At 48.9% G+C, this 22,290-nt stretch overlaps 1 protein-coding gene across 1 annotated transcript in view; it reads right to left on the reverse strand.

The window, feature by feature from the left end:
• HEG1 (heart development protein with EGF like domains 1) overlaps positions 1-22,290 on the reverse strand; it is a 51,595-nt gene that overhangs the window by 20,424 nt on the left and 8,881 nt on the right. Inside the window, exons 2-12 of the mRNA XM_066553100.1 lie at positions 13,028-13,294; positions 11,794-12,012; positions 11,163-11,417; positions 9,683-9,991; positions 8,965-9,282; positions 8,095-8,412; positions 6,890-7,201; positions 5,654-6,205; positions 4,982-5,323; positions 2,662-4,020; positions 299-418 (exon numbers count right to left, since the gene is read on the reverse strand). Of these exons, the coding sequence (XP_066409197.1) occupies positions 299-418; positions 2,662-4,020; positions 4,982-5,323; positions 5,654-6,205; positions 6,890-7,201; positions 8,095-8,412; positions 8,965-9,282; positions 9,683-9,991; positions 11,163-11,417; positions 11,794-12,012; positions 13,028-13,217 (4,294 nt within the window). The 5' untranslated portion in view covers positions 13,218-13,294. The remainder of the gene's footprint in view (positions 1-298; positions 419-2,661; positions 4,021-4,981; positions 5,324-5,653; positions 6,206-6,889; positions 7,202-8,094; positions 8,413-8,964; positions 9,283-9,682; positions 9,992-11,162; positions 11,418-11,793; positions 12,013-13,027; positions 13,295-22,290) is intronic.

The raw sequence follows: 22,290 nt of genomic DNA on the forward strand, positions 1-22,290 counted from the left end.
TTTTGGGAGTTTTAAAACACATCAGGAACAGAAGGGGCACATCTGTCCTTACTAACGAGCCTGAGCCCACTGCTCCATGGCTGAGTTTTTAAGAACTCAGATATCTCTGCCTGCTCCCCAGGCAGCCCAACACAACAGGCATGAGACACCACACTTGTATAAACACTAAAAGGCTCTGATAAAAGAGGTGGTTGGGAGGAACATTAAGCTCCTGAACTAGTTTGAGCCTGAGTCAATTTATTTTAGAAGATTAAACATAATTATTTCCATCCCTGGTTTTTCACTTTTATTTTCTTACCTAAATTGCACTTTCCTTTTTCCAGCTCATATCCAAGAGGACACTGACAGATATAGGAGCCATGGGTGTTGTTGCAGGTGGCCAGTGCAGGACAAGGGTTGGAAAGACATTTATCCACCTCTATAAAAGTAAAAAACCCAACAAAACAGATTATACTTACAGAATCATAAAAATCATCAACTGTTACAAAAGAGATGAACTCCCCATCTGTGACTCCTTGAGCATTATCAGATGCCTCTTTGCATCATTTGCACTTACTATTTATGCTGTTCCTAATTATTCTGTTGGAGCTGAAAGAATAAATATAAACCACTTGAATATTCATTCAAAAGCCCTTGAGGTCTAGCACGGATCCATGTTAATATGAACATCCAACTGATCTGTAGCACTGCTCATCAGAAGATCTCAAGGTTCTTTCCAAAGACAAACAACCCAACAGTTTATGCATGAGAAGACCAAAGAAGAAACCTCAACAGCCCAAGTTAGACACATGGGCATGGGCTGCTTCACCAAAGTCCTGCCCTTTTCATCCAAGCCCTGTTTCTCTGCTCCAAGGGCAGTGCTTGAGCACTGATCCAGTCTGTAGGTTACCCAGTAATGGTGGAGGCAGCCCTGGCTGCAATCACCTCCTTCTCCAGAGCTCCTCCATGCCAGCCTGGGGATGGTCACAGCAGTGATTCCTGCCTGTGCCACCACTCCCAGTGCCCTTGCTGCTGCGTGGGCAAGAGCTTGGGGAGCAGAAACCACTGTGATAAAACAGTGTCTTAGGGGATTAAAGACTGTAATCTCAGATGCTTCATAGATTACACAACTCAAACTGCAAATTCTGAAGAATATATCCAATATTTCCTCTTGGAAAAATAAAAGGAAAAAATTTGTCCTGGTCAAAAAAGCTCCTCTTGCTGCATCTATGACTCAGATGAGCACAAACACACATCACACACACTCACAAGGGCAGGCCATAGGCAGGGCTGGGGACTTGTCAGTGACAAGGCTCTACAAGACCAGCAAGACATCTTACACCCCACTCATACCTATCTTGTGGCTGCTGCTGAGTGCTGCAGCAGAGGCAGGAAGCACAGGCTCTGTGGTTAAAGCATGAAGCACGTGAACCAAACCCATGTGTGTATTTCTGGTGGCACTGCAGTAACCCACAGCACCACACAGACCTGACAGCTCCCAGCCAAACTCTGCCCTGGGACACACCATTCAATGCAATCTCATGCCCGACCAGCCTGGCACAGCTACCTCAGCATCAGTGAGAAGCACATTTGGTGACTCTAATCTAAGCAGGCAGAAATGAGTGGGTGTGATTTAAAACCATGGCTTTCACTTTGCCATCCTTCAGTCTGTGCTTGTACAGCAGAGACCAGGGCAGCCACTCTCAGGGCAGTGAGTGACCATGTACAAGGCACCATGCCCAAGACAGGAGAAGGATCTTTTGCATTCTGGTGAATGGCAAATCTTGGTTTTCAAATGAGAGAATAATTTGGCAAAAGCGTGAATCGGTTTCTAAAAAGGATGCATTATCTTAATTTTTCAATTAAAAAATCATTCCAGTAAAGTATTTTTTTTTTTTGCATGAAGCTATAGCTATAATTAAAACCAATCAGCCTGAGAAGTAACCTTTAAATACTTAATTATTGGATGGAATATATTTTATTGCCAGTATTTCACTGAGATTAATGCCTTTAGCACACACAATATCCTACAGTGGCATGATGGCTGGGCTGTGAACTTCAAACACAAAGTCAATTTCCTTTTATATAAGACTTCAGCAAATATATTTACTTGAGAAGATAAGGAGACTGGCAGTGGTAATAAATTTCTATAACAACATTCTCAGCAAGACTAGCAGGAGAAGCATCAGGCCCCTAAGAAGATTAATATTTAGTGAGGTGGGGAGAAAACAACCATAGGTTGTAATATGAGAAGCAGTTTCAACAAAAATACCAAGTGCTGGCCAACTGTCCTTTCTCAATAATAAGACAGATATCAATCATTATCTATTGTTATTGTTAACCATCAAGAAATATACCGCATCCTGAGCTTACCTGTAAGGCCAATCAGCTTTATTTTATCAAAACTCAGCTTTATCTTTATCAAATCTCAGCTTAATCTTTCCATCAGAAATGTTCACCAAAGTGTTCCCCCTTATTTCACCCATTCAACTTGATTGCTAAACACTTAGCTTAAAAAAAAAACAACACAGAGATGAGTTATTGCCCTCAAACCCTGCTGACAACAGACTTGTCATACATGCATGCACACACAACTCTTTGAAAATCCCTGAAGTGGGACCCCAGCATTCCTGCCTGCTTGTTCCTGGCCCCACCACTGGTGAGAGCCATTGCACACATTACCTGTAGCTGGAGGTGATGTCCTCAGCCTGACTGTGCTGCTTGGCAGAGGAGCAGTGGTTGGTTTGGTAGCAGCCAAAGTCGTTGCAATGCTCCCAGTGGTCTTGATGGTTGGAGGTGCTGCAGAAGGACTTGTAACAGGGATGTTTTCCTCAGTGGCTTTACCAGGCTTTGCAGTGGTGGGTCCCATGGCTTCTGTGCTTTTACCAGTGGTATAACTGTGCTTAGTGGCAGTGGGTGTCTGGGCTCTGTGGTCCTGCATGGTGCTGGCCTCACCTGGGCTGGGCCGGCGACTGGACGGCGTTGTCAGCACAGGAGGTTTCACTGTGGTCACTGCCTCTGTGGGGACAATGCTGCCCTGATTTGTTGCACTTGCTGAGGGACTAAGTGGTGCATCTGTGGGACCAGCCTGTGGAGCAACACTGGCTGTGGTGAGCAGGGGTGTTGCCTTCCCAAAGCTGTCCCCTTGGGTGGTGGCATCTCTAGGCAAGGCAGTCTCTGTTACTGTCACGGGAGCGGACACGGACACGACACGTCCACCAAGCAGCTCCATGGGTTCTGTAGGGAGAGGTGACCTGGTGGGAGTGAAGGTGGTGCTCTTTTGGGGCTGGTGTGTGACACTGGGCTTGTTGGTCTCTCTGGGTGAGCTCCTGGCTGTGGCAGCTGTGGAGGGCACCTGCCTGACCATAGCCACAGTGGTGCTTGCTTGATCACTCTCACTGGACTGCGAGATGGATGAGGGGGATGAAAATACAGACAGTAAAGATGCTAATGAGTAAGATGGGGAGGACAAGGAGGAAGTGGGCAAGGAGGATGGCAAAGCCTGCAGAGGGGGTGAAGATGCCATCACAGAGGGCAAGCGTGGCTCAGGTGATTCTGACAGTGTAAACAGATGAGTTGGTGGTGGTGTTGATGACAGCAAGTGCTGCAGTGATGACAGTGAGGAAGAGGCTGGAAATGCTGATGAAGGCAGAGAGGATCTGTCAGTGGTCAACAGCTCAGAGGCAGTGTTGAATAGAGTTGTATTTTCTATGCTGCCTGTAGAAGCAGATGTCGATGGTTTGGAAGGGTGCACCAGCAACGGCTCCGTAGATGGTTCAACAAAACTGCTACTGTTTGATGCATTGGTCTGCCTGTCATGAGCCACAGATGATTGTGAGGTGTCAAAAGGGCTGGAAATTTCAGAAAAAAAGGTGGAACTCTCTGAGGAGTCAGCAGAGGTGCTGCTGTTGGAGATAGACAGGAGGGTCCTTTCTCCTCCTCTGGTGTATGTGGTTGAAATGTATGTGCCATCTGTGTGAGAAACCGAGGTCCTTTTCTCAGCATCACTGCCACTGACTGGCTGATGGCTACCTGAAAAGTCTGGAGTAAAAGGACAAAAATATTAGAAAGACAGGGTAATATGAAAGCATTTTGATGTCACATTAAAGCTGCTGGCTAAATAAGATTTTCTTGTCTGTGAACCTGTCCATGATTTTCTAAGAATTTCAAGCACCATTCAAGCATGGTTATACAATTGGGAGCCTTATGCACTCCTTAATTGATTGTAAAATGATGAACCCTGACAGACACAGGACTCCCATGAATGTAGGTTTCCAAATCACTGTTCTTCATGTATTGCTTTCCTAAAGTGATCCAGATCTTAACATTCCATGGTATTTGTGGCAAGCTAAGCAGGAAAACCCAACTATTCTCTTTATCACTCATAATTTACAAAACTCATATCCTCTCCCTCTTATCCTCCATTCCCATCTATAAAATATCCATCTTGTTTAGTCAATTTGTTTTTAGACACTGTGAACTTCAATGCCTCTGCAGGATGAAATTATTACATTATGTTAATTTGCAGCTTATCATGAACCCAGTGATTCAAAACTTTGCAGCCAGGAAAACCTAAATGCACATCAGCATGCAAAAAGTTCAGATTATTTAGCACAAAAGGTGCAACCAATCTTATAGCACCAATTTCAGGATGTTCAGCTAAGTTCAGCCAACTTAAAAAAAAATTGTATTGAAAATTTGTTTTAATTCTACAAATTAGTTAGGTCATTGTGAAACAGTTCTGAAAGCATCATCCAAAAGAAACCAGTTACGGTGCAAAAGAAAAAGGCAGTCATCAAAACAGGAGGGTTTATGGCTCCACTTCTGGAATAGTTTCCCATCTGTGTGGGGTCTGGTTTTGAGTCCTTTGATGGAAACATCCCCATGAGTGAACCCACAGGTGGTATTGAACGTAGTAATGAACAAAAACCTTATGTACTACATACTAAATACCAGACAATGTGAATTCCCCCCAAATGTACACCAAAAAACATCAACTTACTTGTGAGATCATTCTGGAAAGAAGAGTAAGTGGGTATCTTGGCAGAATGTACAAACACCGTCTCCGTCGCAAAGCCCGTGAAACTCCCGCTGCTGGTGGAGGCGTTGGCTGTCCTGCCCTGCTCCACCAATGCTGGCTCAGATGGCCCTGGAGAGATGGAAACTCCAGCATGGAAAGAAGAGCTCTCCGTGCCACTGGCCAGAGTGCCACGTGTCACTGAGAGCAGCATCCTCTCCTCAGCACCCGCAGACGTGGATGAACTGTACACAGGATCGGTGATGGGGCTGGACAGCTTCTCCTCAGCACCTGAGCTGCTTAGGGAGTGATGGCTGCTGCCAATAGCTGGAAAAGGATTGAACAGCAGGAGTCTGATTTTATCATCTCAGAGCAGACAGGAATGTCCAAATACTGAGGGATCAGTATGTATAATTAGAGTCATAATGGTATGTTTATGTTATTTGTAATTATCACCCCAACCCAGACAGGCAGTCAATGTGTCCTACAGAAAAAAGCTACATGTCTCAAGAGATATACAACACCACAGGGCAGCACCATGACCACTTATAAATGCTGCCCATGACACCTGCAACAGCTGTGTCATACCAATCCCACAGAGAAGAGAAAGGAAGGGAGAGGCAGTCAAACACTACCCCAGAGTTCCGAAAAACTCACTGGAAGGTTCAGCAGCAGCTGAGAAGTAGGTGAAGGCCTTGGATGAGATGGTGACCTTGGGCTCTGGGGACCCTGCTTGCGCAGATGACACATGTCTCACTGGAGGCCATGCCGTGGAGGACGGGACAGGGCCGGTGTGGGTGTCCCCAGCTGTGTCCAGCTGAGATGTGAGGCTTTCTGCTTTTGTGCTCAACGTGCTGCGGCTACCTGGGACTTGAGGTGTCCCTTCCTTGTGGATGAAGAGTGTGGCTGAAGGTGAAGGCACTGAAACGCTGGGAGAAAACGCAGGCAGCAGCTTTGTTGGGAGCTCACTGAGTCCTGCCCCGCTCTGTGAAACATGACTCTGCTTCCCAGGCTGTGCTGCAGGTGAGGACAGCAGGACTGTGTCCAGGGTGCTGGTGTTGGGGGGAGAGGGAGCAGAGCTCCCTGTGGCACTGGAAGCTCCATGGGTGTCCAACACAGGCACTGTGCTGCTCTCCTCCCTGGTGGCAGTTCCCACCACACTGGGTGTGCTGGTGAGAGGCAGGTGTCCTCCCGTTGCTGGGGTCTTGTCTGCTGAAAGAGAGCAAAGCAAAATGATTTATGCACCCTAAACTATAAATAAGCAGGTGCTCTCTCTTCCATCACCAGCCTCAGGCTGAGGGCACAGAGAACGTGGCAGAAAATCCAAGCCTGCAGAAAATGCTAACTGTGAAGGCACAGCTCTCTCCTGTGCTAGGAGGTGCTGCTGACAGCAGGACACTAGGGCACTAGGAACAAGTTATGGCAGCACTTTTGGGTTTGCTTCCCTCCAGTGCTGCTCCTGGTGCCACAGGCCTGACCTGGGTACCAGACACCCACACTGTCACCTCTGCACCCACAGTGAGTGAGGGGGAGGTCACACAGCACCCAAAGCCCTGGTACTTGAAGGAAAGCATGGCAGGTTTGTATGGGATTAGTAAATACTGCCTTTGCACCCCAGGGTGGAGTCAGGAATGACTGCTGCTGCTTCTGCTGGTACAAACACAGACAGTGGGGCAGTCTTGAAATTGTGCTGTCCCTGAAAACACAGCAAACCTTGAGACTGCTCTGGTAGTAAGGCTGGCTTTTCCTGGTGCCTAAATGTAAGAAACAGATAATGCATTTTTCTCTGGAAGTTGAAATTTTCATCCATAAATCCAATGCCATCATCCAGCACAATCTAGCATGCCCTCCCTCTCCATGCAGGTGGGTGTTTGATGTGTGGTCAGAGCTCACCTGGGGAAGTGCTTTCTGAAGCAGATGGTGAGCCTGTGAGCAATAGGTTCACAGATGACACGGTGGTACCTCTGCTGCCACCACCACCCTGGGTTCCCAAAGAAGACTGGGGATGGCCTGGAGAGCTGATGTTTTCAGTACCAGTGGTGGAAACCTCTGTTGTTTGGGCCAGGGTGGTGCTGGCTGGCAGAGACCTTAACGTCCTCCCTCCTCCCTTGGTGCCTGTTGTGTAAACAGAGGTGATGGTGGTGGGAAAATTGGTTCTTCTCTCTGTTGACAGGATGCTGAATGACACATGGCTGCTTCCAGTAGCTAAAATGTGATAAAGAAACAATTTACATTTTTACACGTATGGAACTATAAATAAAAATGACCCTTCTTCCAATAGCACCCAGAGGCAGCAAGTACAGTACACAAACACAAGTAGGAAATATGAGATGTCAATTTCCAAAGATGTAAATCCTCCCTACAAAAATTTGTCTTCTAAAAAACAGTGTGATGCTGACAAAAGTGCTATTATATAAAAACTGTTGAAATACTAATGCTGTGCACTTGATTTCACCATTATGTGCCTGAGTGCACTCCATGCTGCTAAAACAAATATCGTGATGACCCAGAAAAGCCTGGAAATCAGTTCAGACAAGGCACTACCCTGAGCAGTGTGAAGGTCTTAGAGAAGCCTGAAGAAGCAGGATCAGGGGGATCAGACCCCTTCAGAACCACAGTGGGGGGTATGACCAAACAGCAGCATGAAGGACCTCAGGGACCACATTCAAAGTTGCCTTAAATTTGTTGAGCTGGTTCAAATTCTGGGAAGCAGCACGATCCAAGTAGTAGGACAGAAGGTAGGAACTGAAGTCTGATCCCTGGGACCACAGGGACATGATCTAATCCTCACTTGCTTAGTTCTCTTGTCTGTAACATAGAGATAGCAACCGGAGACAGTAAAAAAAGGACTGTGATTTGAAAGTTAATTATTTTTCTTGGCATAATGAAACTTTCCACACATGTGCCCTTTCTGTAAAAAATCTAAAGCACATTTTTTTGGTCAAGAAAGAGCTGAATAATTTCAGACACAAAGTCACACTGCGTCCTTCCAAACAGTATATTCTACATAGCAGGAAAGAGTCAGGCAAGTGCAAGCTGCAGGAAGTCCTCCTTTGGCTTGGAAGAAAAATGAAATTTCAATTCTAACGTGAGCTCACCTGGGGAAGGACCTTCCAAAGGAGAGCCAGAGCGTGTTAGGGGAGAGTCTGCCACCTCAGTGAAATCTGTCATTCCTGTGGACCCCTGAGCTCTGGAGGCCTCTCTCCCAGCAGATGTGGACAAGGATTGAGTTGTTCCCAAGGTCCTGTACATGGCACTGCTGGACGTGGAGCCCTTGGCTGCTGCCCAGGGGCTGCTGCCCGAGGCAGACCTGGGTGGCCTCCCCTCACTGCTGGATGTGGCTGGAACGGGAGTGCTGGTGGCAGAGGAAGTGAGGGAGGTTTTCTCTGTCACTGGTTGGTGGCTGCTTCTGACACCTAGGGTACAATAAACCAGGTTTTATTTGTGCATACAGAGCTATACACACAACTGTGTGCTCAGCACCCATTTCGACACTGCCCTTTGAGAAACTGAAGGGGTTTCTGTGGGAAGAGATTCATCTCTTCAGTACAGGCATGTGCCTTACAGAAACCCATGAAAAATCTCAAACCCACATTCTACAGACCAGCATGCATGGCAGATACAGCACCAGGTGACAGCTGCAAAACCCCAGCAAGTGTCTCTGGCAGGGAAAGTGTGTGCATGTATTTCTTAGCAATGCTCTTCCCAGGACAGGAGTTTCATTAGTAACGAGGCCATCAATGTTTTCTTTTTCAATGTTTTCTTTTTCTTTTTTTCTTTTTTTTCACCCAAAAGCTGAGCTCCACTCTCCCCCTTCCCACCCACCTCACTGCCAGCTCAGTGCAGCCAGTAACAAAAACATCCACGTGTCCAATAATGACTGATGACCATATCTGAAGAAAAACAGTGCAGGGATGTGAAAACTCATCCATCCCAAGGCAGACAAGCTTTCAGACTAACAAATTTACCTGGGAAAGGACCTTCAGAGGCAGAGAGGGAGTTTGTGAGCAAAGGACCCCCAGGAGGGCCTGGGAGATCGGAGGCTTCCCGTGAGCTGTTGGGATGATGTGTCCCAGTCCTCAAGGAAGAGGAGGTCCCACCCAAAGAGCTTGTGGGGTTGGTGCTGGTGGCAGAGTCCCTTGTCACCCCAGCTGTGTCGCCATTTTCTGGGGACATCAGTGTCCCCACTGCCGTGCTGGACACGTCAGCAGCCTGGATGTCCAAGCTCTCTGTCGCCTCTTCTGCACCTGGGATGCTCCTGGGGGGTTCAAAATTGCTGCTAGAAGCTGAAAAAGGAGAAGAGAAAGGCAAAACTGCATAAACATAAATAAAAACTGCTGGGTAGGTTTCATCCCACTGTCAGTAGATGTAGACAATGTATGTGTGAATATTCAATACGGAAATGTTTAATACTGGGAAATCATTAAGACAGGGGAAAAGTGGTCTCTAAATAGGAACTGCTGAAGTTATTGCTTGCAAAATTCTACTGGAAGTTTTCAAGGAAAATCTATCCTCCCCTTCCAACAAGAATAATATTTATCCATACTTTCATTTCTGTGAAATGTTTTTAAATGTACAGAATGTGCCAAATACAATATTATTCCTCCTTTCTTTAAAATAAAAAGGATATATTTTGTTAATAAAGAGTCTTTAAATAAGAGTTTTGAGCTATCTATCAAAACTCACTTGTGGAAGCACTTCCTGAAATGGAGGGCAAGCCTGAGAGCAATGGGTCTGTGACACCTCTGCCTCCATCACCCTGGGCACTCACAGACACCCCAGGGGTCTGGCTCTGGGCTGAAGAGCTGGTGATTTCAGTCCCAGAGGTGGAAATCTCTGCCATGGTGACCAGCCTGGTGCTGGCTGGCAGAGACCTCAATGTCCTCCCTCCAGCCTTGGCAGCTGTTGTGGAAATGGAGGTGCTGGTGGTGGGGGAATCCGAACCGAACCTCTCCGTGGCTGAGCTGTTGGATGGCTGGTGGCTGCTTCCAACGCCTACAGTACAATACAAAAATGGGTTTATACACATGAAATTATAAGCAGATGGATCAATTTTCTTCCCAGATGCTTACAGTGCACATACAGATACTAAGCATAGGAAGTGTTCAATCTGGACAAAGTGCTCCTTTGGACAGGCAGGACCCCCCTCACCTCTGGAAGACCTCGCACAAAACCCAGGAGCCCAGGGCTTGCAGCCAGGCTTTGTGAGACTGGCATGGCCCAGACAGTAGGAAACCCCACAGGACAAGGACTGTGGGGGTTTGCCTTTAAATCCCACCTTTGCTCTAATATTGCTGGAAATAGGCTCAGTTTTTTCCTTCTTTTTTTTTTCTTTTTTTTTCTTTTTTTTTTTTTTTTTTTTTTTTTTTTTTTTGTGGCTTGAGCAGAGCATCAAGCAGCAAAGGGAGGAAACCTAAGCACAGCCACATTCCCACATGAGCCTGCAGCTAACTACACATCCCAGGGCTCAGCAAGGCACTATCCTTCAGACACTGGATCTCAGGTTTCCTGCAGCCCAGGGGTGCTCCCAACAGCTGTGTCGGCGTGATAACCTGGGAGATGTGTTTGCTCCTGGGCACAGGAAAAGGATTTAACAACACTGAGGTTTTCAGTGTTCATGTGGAGCTGGGCAAAGTCTCTGGTTTTGGGAGCTCCAGAAACTGGCTGCTGCAGAGCAAGCAAGGGGAAGCCATGGAGCCCAGGGATCTCAGGTTTGCTGCCCTGAGCAAGTTGCTCAGCACAGGCACCTCACCCTGCCTAGCTGAGGGCAAACCCACCCCATGTGGCCACAAGCGTGGGTTCCCAACCTCCCACCCCACCCCGTCACCACTTGGGCACAGGTCAGACAGGGCTCAGAGCTGCCCTTGCTCTGCAGCTGGCACTGGCCCAGTGAAGATATTTCACAGCTGCAGACATCCACCCTGCAGAAAACACTGTGATAACATCCAAAGAACTTCACTTTTTTTCAAGTGGAAAATGCCGGGGGGGGTTGGATCAAATTATTTTTTTCCATTGCTTTTTCCTGCTTTCAGCAGGGAATTTCAGCTAACCATCCAAATAATAAAAAACAGAGTGCATGCAAAATGGAGCATCTCCTCTGGCTCAAGAAAGCAAATACTATAAAGTGGCTTTTCAAAACTATGAAACAAAGGCCAGCAAAGCTCACCTCTGAGGGCATTGTCCATGGGAGGTGATGCTGTCAGCAAAGGGCTGGTCAAGTTCCCTGTGACACCCCTGTGGTGCAGCATGGTGTGCTCTGCACCAGTCTGGGTACTTGAAGCTTGGGAGGAGGCCTGGGGCTGTGCCAGGGAGCCAGGGAAGGCAGAGCTGGGGCTGCTCCCCAAGGGGCTGGGTGAAACAGCTGCAGTGCCCAGCTCTGTGCCCACCCAGCTGCTCATGGGTTGAGAGGGGCTGTCAGTGCCTGCAAGGCAACAGGGGAAAGCAGATGAGAACCCAGAGATGGGCTCAGCTCTCCACATACCATTCCACACTGCCCCCCTTCCCCTGCCCCTCAGCCCCCTGTCTGCACTGTGCCTACAGGATCTTTGTGTCTGGAAGCTGCACCAAGTAGTTCATAATTTTGAATACTAGGATTCTTCTCTCCATCCTTGTGCATAAAGCAAGCCAGTAAACCGCCCTGAGTGCACAGTGAGGATGGAGAGCTGGATCCACAAAGCTGTACAATACAGGAGAACCAGGCCTAACCAATGCTGGCTGCTCTGGGGAACAGCATTCACCTTGTTCCCAGGTCCCTGAACACTTTCCCAGTGTTCCTAGGCTGAACTGGGATGGCTCACCTGGGTGATGAGCTTCTGAAGATGAAGGGAGCAGCGCTGTCCTCATGGTGTTAAACCCTGACACGTTCCAGATCCCATGGTGCCCTCCCTGTGTCCCCTCAACCAAATCAGTGCTGACAGCTTCTGAGCCTGGTGGTGTCCCCTCAGCAGCTGCAGGGGTGCTGGGAGCCCTCTTGCCTCTCCCTGGCCTGCCTGCAGCATGGTGATGGCTTCCAGGGCCTGGAAAGGAACAGGGAGAGGGGTCATGTTCACCTGGAAAAGTTCTCCTGTCTCAGCTGGGTGGCAGGAGCATCACCTGCAGTGGTACCCAGCCCTACCACATGCAACAGGAAGAGTCACAGCTGCATCCCTCATGTTTCCTCTGTTTAACAGAGCACAGTTTAACTGCAGGAGGGATTGATGGGAACAGAGGGTTTCTGTCGCCAAAAAATAATGGCATTTTAAATATTGTCCTCATTTGAGCATGGCAAAAGAAACAGATTTTTTTTAGAGATATTAAAAATGCAGAAGGAAGTAAGGAGCTGGTGCCAGAACAGCCCACAGCTGGCAGCCTGGGCATGCCAGCTCCACATTCTAGTCCCTAAGCAGAAAAAAACAAGGAATAAAAAAAATTAAAGAAAACCTCTATGCTTATATCTTATTTCAGCTGGGGATATTAAGAAAAAAACCTGAAGCAGGGACAGGGCAATCATCACAGCTTTGTCTTGCTGCTCTGAGAAATAGGCCTTGATTTAAGTTCATATTTAAAAGAGTACATTGGTTTACTTATGTCTGAAGACTATGAACAAGCCCAAAAGTAAGTGCTCACTTGCAGGATTTCCATGTAAGGACCTCAGCCACAAATCATCATCCCAGCTGGTCAGGTATCCTTAAGCTGAGTTCTTACAACCTAGGCTGGGCTGGCAGTGGGGTTCAGTTCCTGATGGGAGAAGTTGTGGGGACACCCAGGGGTCTCAGCTCTTTGCACAGCCCCTGAGCTCAGTGGATGGGCAGGACTCCCTGGGTACTGCTGAGTGGTGAAAAACAGCGGCAGCTCCTGAGAATCATCTGTGTTGTAACGTTAAAAAACAAAGCCCAGCTTTCCTGAGAATGGATTTCTCCAATCCTGAGATTAAATTTCTCTCAAAAATCTGCATTTCTAGCTGTGGGGCAGCAATACTCCCTAACCCACTGCCTATGCTCAGTCCATGGGCTGGGAATGGCTAACAGGAACTCCGACATCCATAAAACTCACCGGGAGGATGGCTGTGGGTGAGCAGGTGGCTCACTGTCCCAGCAGATGGGTTCTCTGGGGATCCTGCTCCTGGAGGGGGGACATCCCCGTCACTGGCAGGGGGCACAGTGTGCCCTGGGACCCTGCTTGCTGCTGGCACTGCCCCATGCCTGGCAGGCAGTGATGCCCACTCCCTGCTCCCAGCCAGCATCGTCACCAACTCCACAGGAGCACCAGCAGTCCTTATCTCTGTGCTTGAACTTCTCTCCTGATGGCTGCTTTCAATGACTAAAAGGAAAGACAAGAAAAAAAACTTAGATCCCATCAGCACTGATGTGCAGGCTCAGCTCACTGCAGTAACACCAAGGCCAGGCTCTGAGCTCATTTACTTACACTAGAGAAAAATTTTGCATAATCAAAACACAGACATGAAATTTATTTTTGGATTTGTGCCAGTGGAAACTAGATTGGTCTGAGGGACCAAATACCAAAATCCACCTCTGTGCAAAAGACTAATTCAATTCAGCACCCTCAGGATTTTTTTTTGTGTTAGGAGAAATAAATTTTGAATGGAGCAAAAAGAAAGTCTTAAACAAATAACTGGAAATACTTGCAGTGTAGGGTCCATGGCAGGAGTGTGAAGGTCTCCAGAGCTCACAGCCCCAGCACAGCCCCATTCTGAATGTAAGATGGGAAGGGAGAGGGCCCCACAGCTCTTCCCCTCTCTCCACTTGGCCAGTGCTTGCTGGACACCCGATCTCAAATCCCATCACCTGCAGAGAGCTGGCAGGGAGCTGGCTGAGAACTGCAGGGCACCCAGGATGGTCAGTATAACCCACCCAGCCACCATGCAGCACTGGGGACAGAGGAGATCAGTGCATAGCGTGGATTACATGGCCCACCCAGGCGCCAAAGCACCCCAAGGTGATGAGATATTTTAGCACTTCTAACGTTAATGTCTACCAGAATATGAGAAACAAGAAGAAGATTGTGCATGAGTGGTGGTCCGAGGAATCAGGGTTTTCAGCTTATGATACCACCTAGTGAGGATTTCACTGCATATCAGTTCACACAAAAATCAGCAGCCACCATCTATGTTACAGTCCCAAGGCTTGGCTGGCACTGCAGCCTCAGATGACCCTCAAAGCCCACAACAATCTTTGAAGTCAAAAGCAAGTCCAAATCTGAACATGCAAGGTCTCCATTTTGTCCATCTTCCTTACAACAAAATGCGGTCTCTGTCATGTGCATGACATCCACAGGCAGCAGATAAAGGCAGTCAGTCTCTGCCCCAAAGCTCTGATTTTGAAGGTTAAACCTGTTCTAGACCTCCAAACACTTTCTGTAAGAAAATTGTGTGTCCAAAACAAAGACCTATGGGACACCTCCTACCTGTCTTGTATGTCTTCCTTGGAGTTGCTGTGCCACAACAGAGGTGAAAATTTCAGAAGTGTCCTCTGCAATACCTTCAGTGGGAACTCACCAAGAAACAGAGAGGTAGGTAGGACAGTCTGTATCTCATCCTGGGAGTCTAAGCCCACTGTGGGCCAAGGAGACAGGAGCTGTGGTGGAGCAGAGCCCCCAGGGTACCATCACTGGCAGCCTCACAGTGGCTACAATGCCAAGCAGCCGCTGCCACCCAGAGCCCACTGTGAGCCACCTCCTGTCCCAAGGGACAAGCTCCTGGTCCTCACCAGCTGGACAAGGGGATGGGAAGTGGCAGGGGATGCTTGCTGTGTTCATTTCCAAGCCAATACCCAGCCTGTAATTGTAGCCCACAAGTCCATTTATAGCAACCCCAAAAAACGTGGCTGTGCTGGAGGGCAGTGCACTGAATTTCCCTCCATCCCCCTCTCACTAAAAGCTTTCAGCTGTGCAGCCCATGCTGACCAGAAAGCCTGTGGCCAGCTCTGCTGCACAGAGAGGAGGCAAAGCAGCAGATGCTTAAAGAAACCCTTAGGGTATGAGGATAGAAGAGGGAAATCTGCTTTCCCAGGTTGCCAACTCATTTGTCAACAAAGGCTCTGGGCAAGCAGGCTAAAATATACAGCAGCACACTTCAGCAGGCATTTCATTGCCACTTCTTAAAAAGTGACCCTGGAAATGCCAGCAAGCAGTGCCTTCAGCTATGTTCCTTGATTGAATGAGACCAGTTCAAAAGTAAAACACTGCTGTTTGCTTATCTGGTGGTAGTTTGCCCTGCAAATCCACCTCAGAGTGTTCTCTATCTTCTTTTGGCTCTGCAGAGATGCTGGGAATAAACTGAAGCAAAACCCTTCCCCTTATTGTGGGTTCCAGCAATTTGAGTGCAGCCAGGCAGTGGAGGGGCTGAATAAGAAGGTATTATTTACACAGGCTTTTTAGAGTCATCTGGCATCTTTAACCCTGCCCTGCAAGGTATACCAGGTCCTGCTGCAGGGAGGAAAACCTCATGCTAGCACAGACTCAGCTCCCCAGATTGGTGCAGAGCATAAGCTATGCTGGAAAATTCAACCCACAGCATGTAGTAAGGAAACCCCAAAAAAACTGTGTTGTTCAACAAAATAGACATGAAATCTCACATCCATCAAGCCTACCAGAAGTGCAAGATAAAACCACAATATCCTCTTTGATTTGCCTGCAGAAATTAAGACTTCAAAGACGACCCTCCTCTGCAGCAGACAGACCAGATCAAACTTCTTCCCAAAAATTCCCTACAAGACCATCTGGCCTCCCCTGATGCATTAAAGGCTTAAAGCAGAGTGGCCCTTTAGCTGAGGTACAGATCTGTCACTAACAATTTCATCACATCCTAAGCTGCCAACAGCTTTGCACGGTTTAACTCCACATAACCACAGCCACTGAGAAATATTTGACTTCCAGCACAAAACTCTGCCACCCACTGGACTGGTGTTTTCCTTCCCAGTGAAAACTAGCAGTGATGCTCACCAGACAGGTCGAGGCTCGGAGTTACTTTTTCTTTGCAAGCATAACAAGCCCGAGGCTTGCTGTGAGCCGAGTTACACAGCTCAGCCAGGACAAACAGATCAAGTTCCAGCTGATTTCTCAAGGCTTTGGGCTTGCCCCTGGCAGCCCAGTTGGAGATCTACCTTGTAAGACTCCTGGAAAAATCCCTTTTGGGCCAACAATTTTCTGTCTCCATCTGTGACACAGCACAGGCATTGCCCTGTTTCACAGGTGGCTGCTACCAAGGCAGGGCTTAGGTGATGCTCACAACTCAACCATGGGTCAGCACAACACCACAAAAAGCACAGTAATGCAAGTTTTCTGCAGTGACTGTGATCACACACAGGGCGGGGAGGGAGGTGGGATGTATCCTGCTGATGCCAGGAGAGCAGCATCCCCACAGGCAGCGTTTGTCAGGAGATTGCAGCCAGCCAAGGCAAGCCACAAGCTATCCCAGCCCCACTGCTCCCCTGAAGATGGGTTTTTTTTCCCCTCAAGGGCAAGAAAAATACTTTCTTGACAGGGGAACACAAATTTGATCTGAGTTTGCACAGAAGGAAAGCCAAGAGCAGCTGACTGGCTGTCGAGAGCAGCCCTTCACCCGGAGCATCCCTCGTGGGGAGGGTGGGCATTCCCTGGGGAGCATTCCCGCTGGGATGGGGATGGAGCCGCCCATGGAGCCGCTGTCCTGCCAGGGCTGCGGGAGCATCCCGTGCGCGGAGGCTCCTCCCGAGGACAGGCAGCTCTAACTATAAACCCCACAGCTGTTAACGTTGCATAATCTCAACATCATCCGAGGCTCGCGGAGGGGAGAAAAAACTCATCCCGACTTCGAAAACTCCTGGCTGGCTGTGGGAAGAGGTTGGGAAGAAAGGCGGGCAGCTCGGGAGAAGAAGCGGGAGCAGAGCGGGGCCGGGGGCGGCTCCGGTCCCTGCCGGGCTCCGGGCTCCAGGCTCCGGTCCCTGCCGGGCTCCGGGCTCCGGGCTCCGGTCCCTGCCGGGCTCCGGGCTCCAGGCTCCGGTCCCTGCCGCGCTCCAGGCTCCAGGCTCCAGGCTCCGGTCCCTGCCGGGCTCCACGCTCGGGGCTCCGGGCCCTGCCGCGCTCCGGGCTCCAGGCTCGGGGCTCCGGGCCCTGCCGCGCTCCAGGCTCCAGGCTCGGGGCTCCGGGCCCTGCCGGGGCCGGGCTCCAGGCTCGGGGCTCTGTTTTGAACGAGCGGCTGCTGCTGCGGATGTCGGGATCATGGGTGGAGGCCGGGTAGGAGCCAAGCGAGTTTGTGCGAACAAAAGCTAAAGCCCTAAATCTGGACCGTCCAGGGCTCTCTGGGATTTTCAATTTCCTTCCTTGTTCTTGCTCTGAAAGAAGAAGTTCAGGGCGGGGGGGTGAAATGGAGGTTAAAAAAAAATTCATACTTGAGATGGGTCAATTGAGAGTAAATACGCTGATAATACTGCTTGGGGAAGGTCCCTCGTGTGTGCTAAGTGCAGGAAAAATGCAAGAGGTTTTTAACCACATGCAGTCAACCCTGTTCTGCTAATTTTTTTATATCTATACAAGGATTTATTCTGTCTGGATTAAGAAAGGTGGGAAGAGAGGGTGTATGGGGAAGAGAAGAAGAGGCACAGAAGCTTGCCAGAGCCTCTCACCCTTTTGTGGGAGTTGGTTTGGATGCAGTACCCTATAGACACATCCGCGGCAGTGCCCTGCTCTGGTGCTTCTGCTCCTCATCCTCTCCCCACTGGCCCCCAGGAAGAGCAGAACAGCAATTCACAGGACCTTCAGCCATTTCAACCATAATAGGAAGGATTTATGCAGGCACCAGAGGTGCCTAGAGCTTTAATATGTCGGCTCAAGAAAAGTGATGGGGGTTTGATGGCAGCAGCAGCCCCTGCAAGCTCTGAATGCCAAGGCCCACATGGTTAATGCCCACCTGGCCACTTCCAGCCATGGGTGACCGCAGGGCTGGGGACATCAGCATCATCCTCAGACACTCCAGTGCCACACCACAGCACCTTGCTTGCACTTCTGCTTTGTGACACAAAACCATTCTGCACTTCCACATCACCTCCCCTCCAGGACCTGCAAAACCTCAGAGGATGCTAAAGGCCATTTTTGCTTCCCACACCTTTTTTCACCATCCCAGAGCCTGATGCTCAGAGATGCCATTAGGAAAAAAAAAAGGATCCAATTATTGCTCTTAAAAGCAGTACCCTAAAGCAAGGAAACAGGTTGTCCTAACACAGAAATCTGTGATCCTTTCCAAAAGCACAGGATATATGCATATGGAGTGCCCACAACTAGGATAAAACCTGCACAGTGCAGGGACAGGATATTGTTTTGCTTATCAAGAGGTTTCCAGCCTCTTAGTTTTGGTGTCCTAAACATTGCCCTGGGGAGGTGCAGGCTCCCAGATCACCTGCACAAGCCCATGAAATCCTAAGCTTCTTACTTATCTTTCTCAGGCAGTTTGGTTCAATCCACAGATCCCTGAGACCACATGGATCCATGGGACCACCTGTGCTGCCTGAAAACCACCAGCCCGTGGTTCAGGGCAGCTCCTCAAACCTCTTTTCATACATTTTGGTTTTTTAACAGCTTTTAGCAACTGAATTTAAAAAAAAAAAAAAAAGTCCTGGTTTATCATCAAGTCTTTGAAAAATACACTTATATAAATTCCACTTCCAACAAGGATAAGCCATGAATTACTATACTGCTAAAAAAACCATAACCATGCTGAGGCTACAGTAAAATCTCAATCCATCCATCCAGTGGAGATTGAACCTCCAGTGTCCCAGGCCCTGTGTCCTGATGGCCTTTCTTGAGCAGCAAGCCAAACCCAGCCATATTTTCTGGCTTGACAGCTCGTTTCTGGAAGCATCCTTCCAGCGTTAATGTGGGAAAATCCCCCGCAGGCCCAGGGCAGAGTGAAGGCAGCCCCAGAAGCACTTACCAAAGGGATTCATTTTCTACTGTTTTTAGTAAACATCAGTAAAACCAAGCCAAAATAAAGCTCCCTAAGTGCATAGCTCTCTGAGCACTCACACCTCCTCTCCATCCCCTTTCCTGCAACCCTGCAATGCTGAAATGTCCCCAGCTAGCCTGCCTGCACCATAGGTCCCAAATGCTAAATCCCAGCATCAGTAAATTCACTTCTAAAATCTCCCAGGCTTTTCTATAATGTCCTGCAGAAATATTACAGAAAGTATCACTCATGCATTGCTTCTCCTTCCTTTTTCTGAGGTTTTTAAAGCTCTCCGGAAGCTTTTCTAGTTGGGAAGGCAACGCTGCCCTCACCAGCACTCATGAGGCCAGAGCAAAAGCCACACAGGGACCCAGCCTGGTGTCATTTTAACTTCTGCTCCCATCTGAGGGCAGTGCTGCTGGAGACTATCAGACGGCTTGTGGAGGAAGTCTCCTGGCAGGACTCCACCAAAGTGGAGTTGCTAGGTCACTGGAACAATAAAAAGGCAAGAAAAAACATCCTGGCTGTGAAAAAGATGGGGCGGGGGGGGGAGAGAAAAATCCATGGTGGTGTGCACAGTTCTGGTGAAGTGGTAAGAAACAGGCTGGTGAGGCTGAAGGGAGCAGGACCAGGCTGCTGTCAGCTTCTGCAAGCACACAGGTTCATTTCTAATGTGGCTCTTTCTCCAGACCTCTCACACAAATACTTCCAGAAACCTGGAATTTGTCTGCAAGGTTTGCAGCTTGGGAAAATCTCACAGGGGTCAATATTTCCAGGGCAGGGCAGCAAGTTCACTGTGCTGTGGAGAGATTCACTGCATTTTGCCTGTCAGCTGGGCCCCACAACCCACGGGATGGCTTTCACCCCCAGCAGCTGCCCAGGCTCACTGAAACTGGCAATACAGGAAACCTGCCCCCAGGCAGGGCTGGCCTTTGGTGAGAAGGGCCGAGCATCTCTACAAGGGGCTGGGCACTGCACAGGCCTGGGGCTTGGGCTCCCCTGTAAGGAAAGGTGCTAGAGGCTTAGAACCTGCAGGATGAAATTTTGCTGTCTGGAAAGTCTAATTTCCAGGCCAGAAGGGAGCATTAGCTCATTCTGTGTGACCTCATGATAACCAAAGCCATTCCATGAAGCTTATTTACTCTCAATACAAGTTCAGTGACTTGTATTTGACTTAAACAGATCTTGCAGGGGAAAGAAACACCCAGACTACTGGTATTTGTAATTACCTGGGGTTTTACTCAAAACCACAAGGACTATGGGCTGAAGCACAGATTTTTCTGCACAAAACCTCAATGCCTATCAAAAAATTATGCCAGACAGTATGAAGCAGATGTGTGGCAAAAGACATCTACCCCAGGGGCTGAGGACTCAGCCTTTTGCAGACCCAGGTGAAAACAAGATTGCATTTTCACATCCCACTCTGGAAACAAAATCGTAAGTCCCTGCTCCAAAGTGGTCTGAGTCCAGGACCTGCTTCCCACACACAGGAAGGGACAATAAATACTGGGAAGATGGAGGAAGGAGCAGGGAAAGGCTGCTGCAATGCTGAGAGGTGAGGCTAGGAGCAGCCAGGGGCTGCCATGAGTCCCTGGGGACCCAAGCCATGCTGCTCAGTGGCGCAGGTGGGCTTTGGTCCAGGTGTCTTGACCAGAGCCTCACTCCAGCAATGTACTTAAGGGCTCCCCAGGGAACTATTCCCTGTGCTTAACATTAGGCACATGCCAAAGAGCTTTGCTGGCTGGCAGTCACTCCAGGGATGATGACCAGCCTGGGAATTGAGCAACTTCTCAAGGGCATTGTGAGAAGCATAAGGAGCCCTCTTGGATGCAGGAAAATCATCAGACTGCCAAGTGGTAGGTGCCATTTGGTGACATGCAGACACAAGGCTCAGTGGATTCTTCCCTCCATGTAGACCAGCAAAATGCAACCCCATCCCAAGGGAAAACTGAAGGTAGCCCAAGCCTGACACCCAGCTGAAGGCTGGATGCAGGGCATGATGTCATGGCAGCAGGAACCATGTATGCTCTCGTCGCTCCTACCCTTCAACAAGGGGCACTGAGACTTGTGAAGGGATGGAGAAAAAGGCAAACAGGCAAAAAAATAAATACAGCAGCTTAAAGAGAAATGAATCCCCAGAAGAGACAAGGGCCCCCACCTCCCTTCCCCCATCTGCTGCCAAAGGATGATGATCTAAATCACATTTCCTAGATGACACCGCGCCGATCTGCCCCGGAAGCAGCGGTGGCAGCTCAGGATGGCGCCGGCCCTGCTTCTTCCAGGGGATGAGCCAGGTCTTCCCCCTGGCACTGGCAGAGCAGTCACCACTGACAAGGAGAGGACAGCACTGCCCAGGGGCAGCTGGAACAGAGGTCCTGCCCACCAGCCACCACTGTGCCTCTGCAGCCACACGTTTCCTTTCCGAGAATGGGGGAAGGGATTTACCACTTCCAGTGCCTCTCTGCACATGTTTCAGGGAGATTGAAAAATAAATACCTTCTTTCAGATGTGGGCAGCAGTGGGAATGGGTGCTGGAGAAGGGCAGGGCTGGGCTGTCACCCTCTGAGCTGTCACTGAGGGCTCAGAGGGAGTCGTGGTCAGGTCACATCCTACCTCGATGCATATGGGCATGGGGTGGTGAGCAAGGCAGTGCAGAAGACTGAGAGGACAGAAATCTGTGCCCCAAACCTGCCCACACAAAGACACAGATTACCCAGCACAGAGCCACCACACATCAACTGCCCTGGCACATCCATGTGACCACCAACTTCAGTCTTAACCCAGCGTGTGACACAGCTTATCCAACACCCTCCAATCTCCAGGTGTACCAGCACTTTGCAGGACAGGATGATGAGGATCTCTGACTGCATGCTGGGGACTGTCCTCAGAGGCCACAAAATTGCTGTTATTCCCATTCCCCAATTTAAAAGCCTCCTGGTTCATTTAGCTTTCTTCATGCATCACATTTGCTACAAGTTTCTAAGAAGAGACCATCTTCATGATTTTCTGCATTCTCTGATTATATTTCCCTCCTAAGAAACATCCTTTCAAAGGGCCTTTATCTGCAGGGTTGGCTGACAGTCTAATACTGCATCCCCATTCTGCATTTGCTGAAAGAGCTGATAATGTCCTAAAAAGAATTAACATTTAGATGTTAGTCCTGTAACCAAATCTGAATCAAACAATGATGACTGTTCAAATGTCTAAAGCTACTCAGGGGTATTTTCATTTAAGCCCTACCAAGCTTGTACCAGGGATGAGGAAGTTTCTAAAGATGCCTTTGTGAGTACCAGCCACTGAAACCCTCCTCCTTGTCCCTCCAAACACAGATACAATTATACCCAGCTCCAGCACAAAGATAAAGGCTGAATTACAAGAG

This window comes from Molothrus aeneus, chromosome 7, assembly GCF_037042795.1.
Source record: "Molothrus aeneus isolate 106 chromosome 7, BPBGC_Maene_1.0, whole genome shotgun sequence".
Taxonomy (NCBI): Eukaryota; Metazoa; Chordata; class Aves; order Passeriformes; family Icteridae; genus Molothrus; species Molothrus aeneus.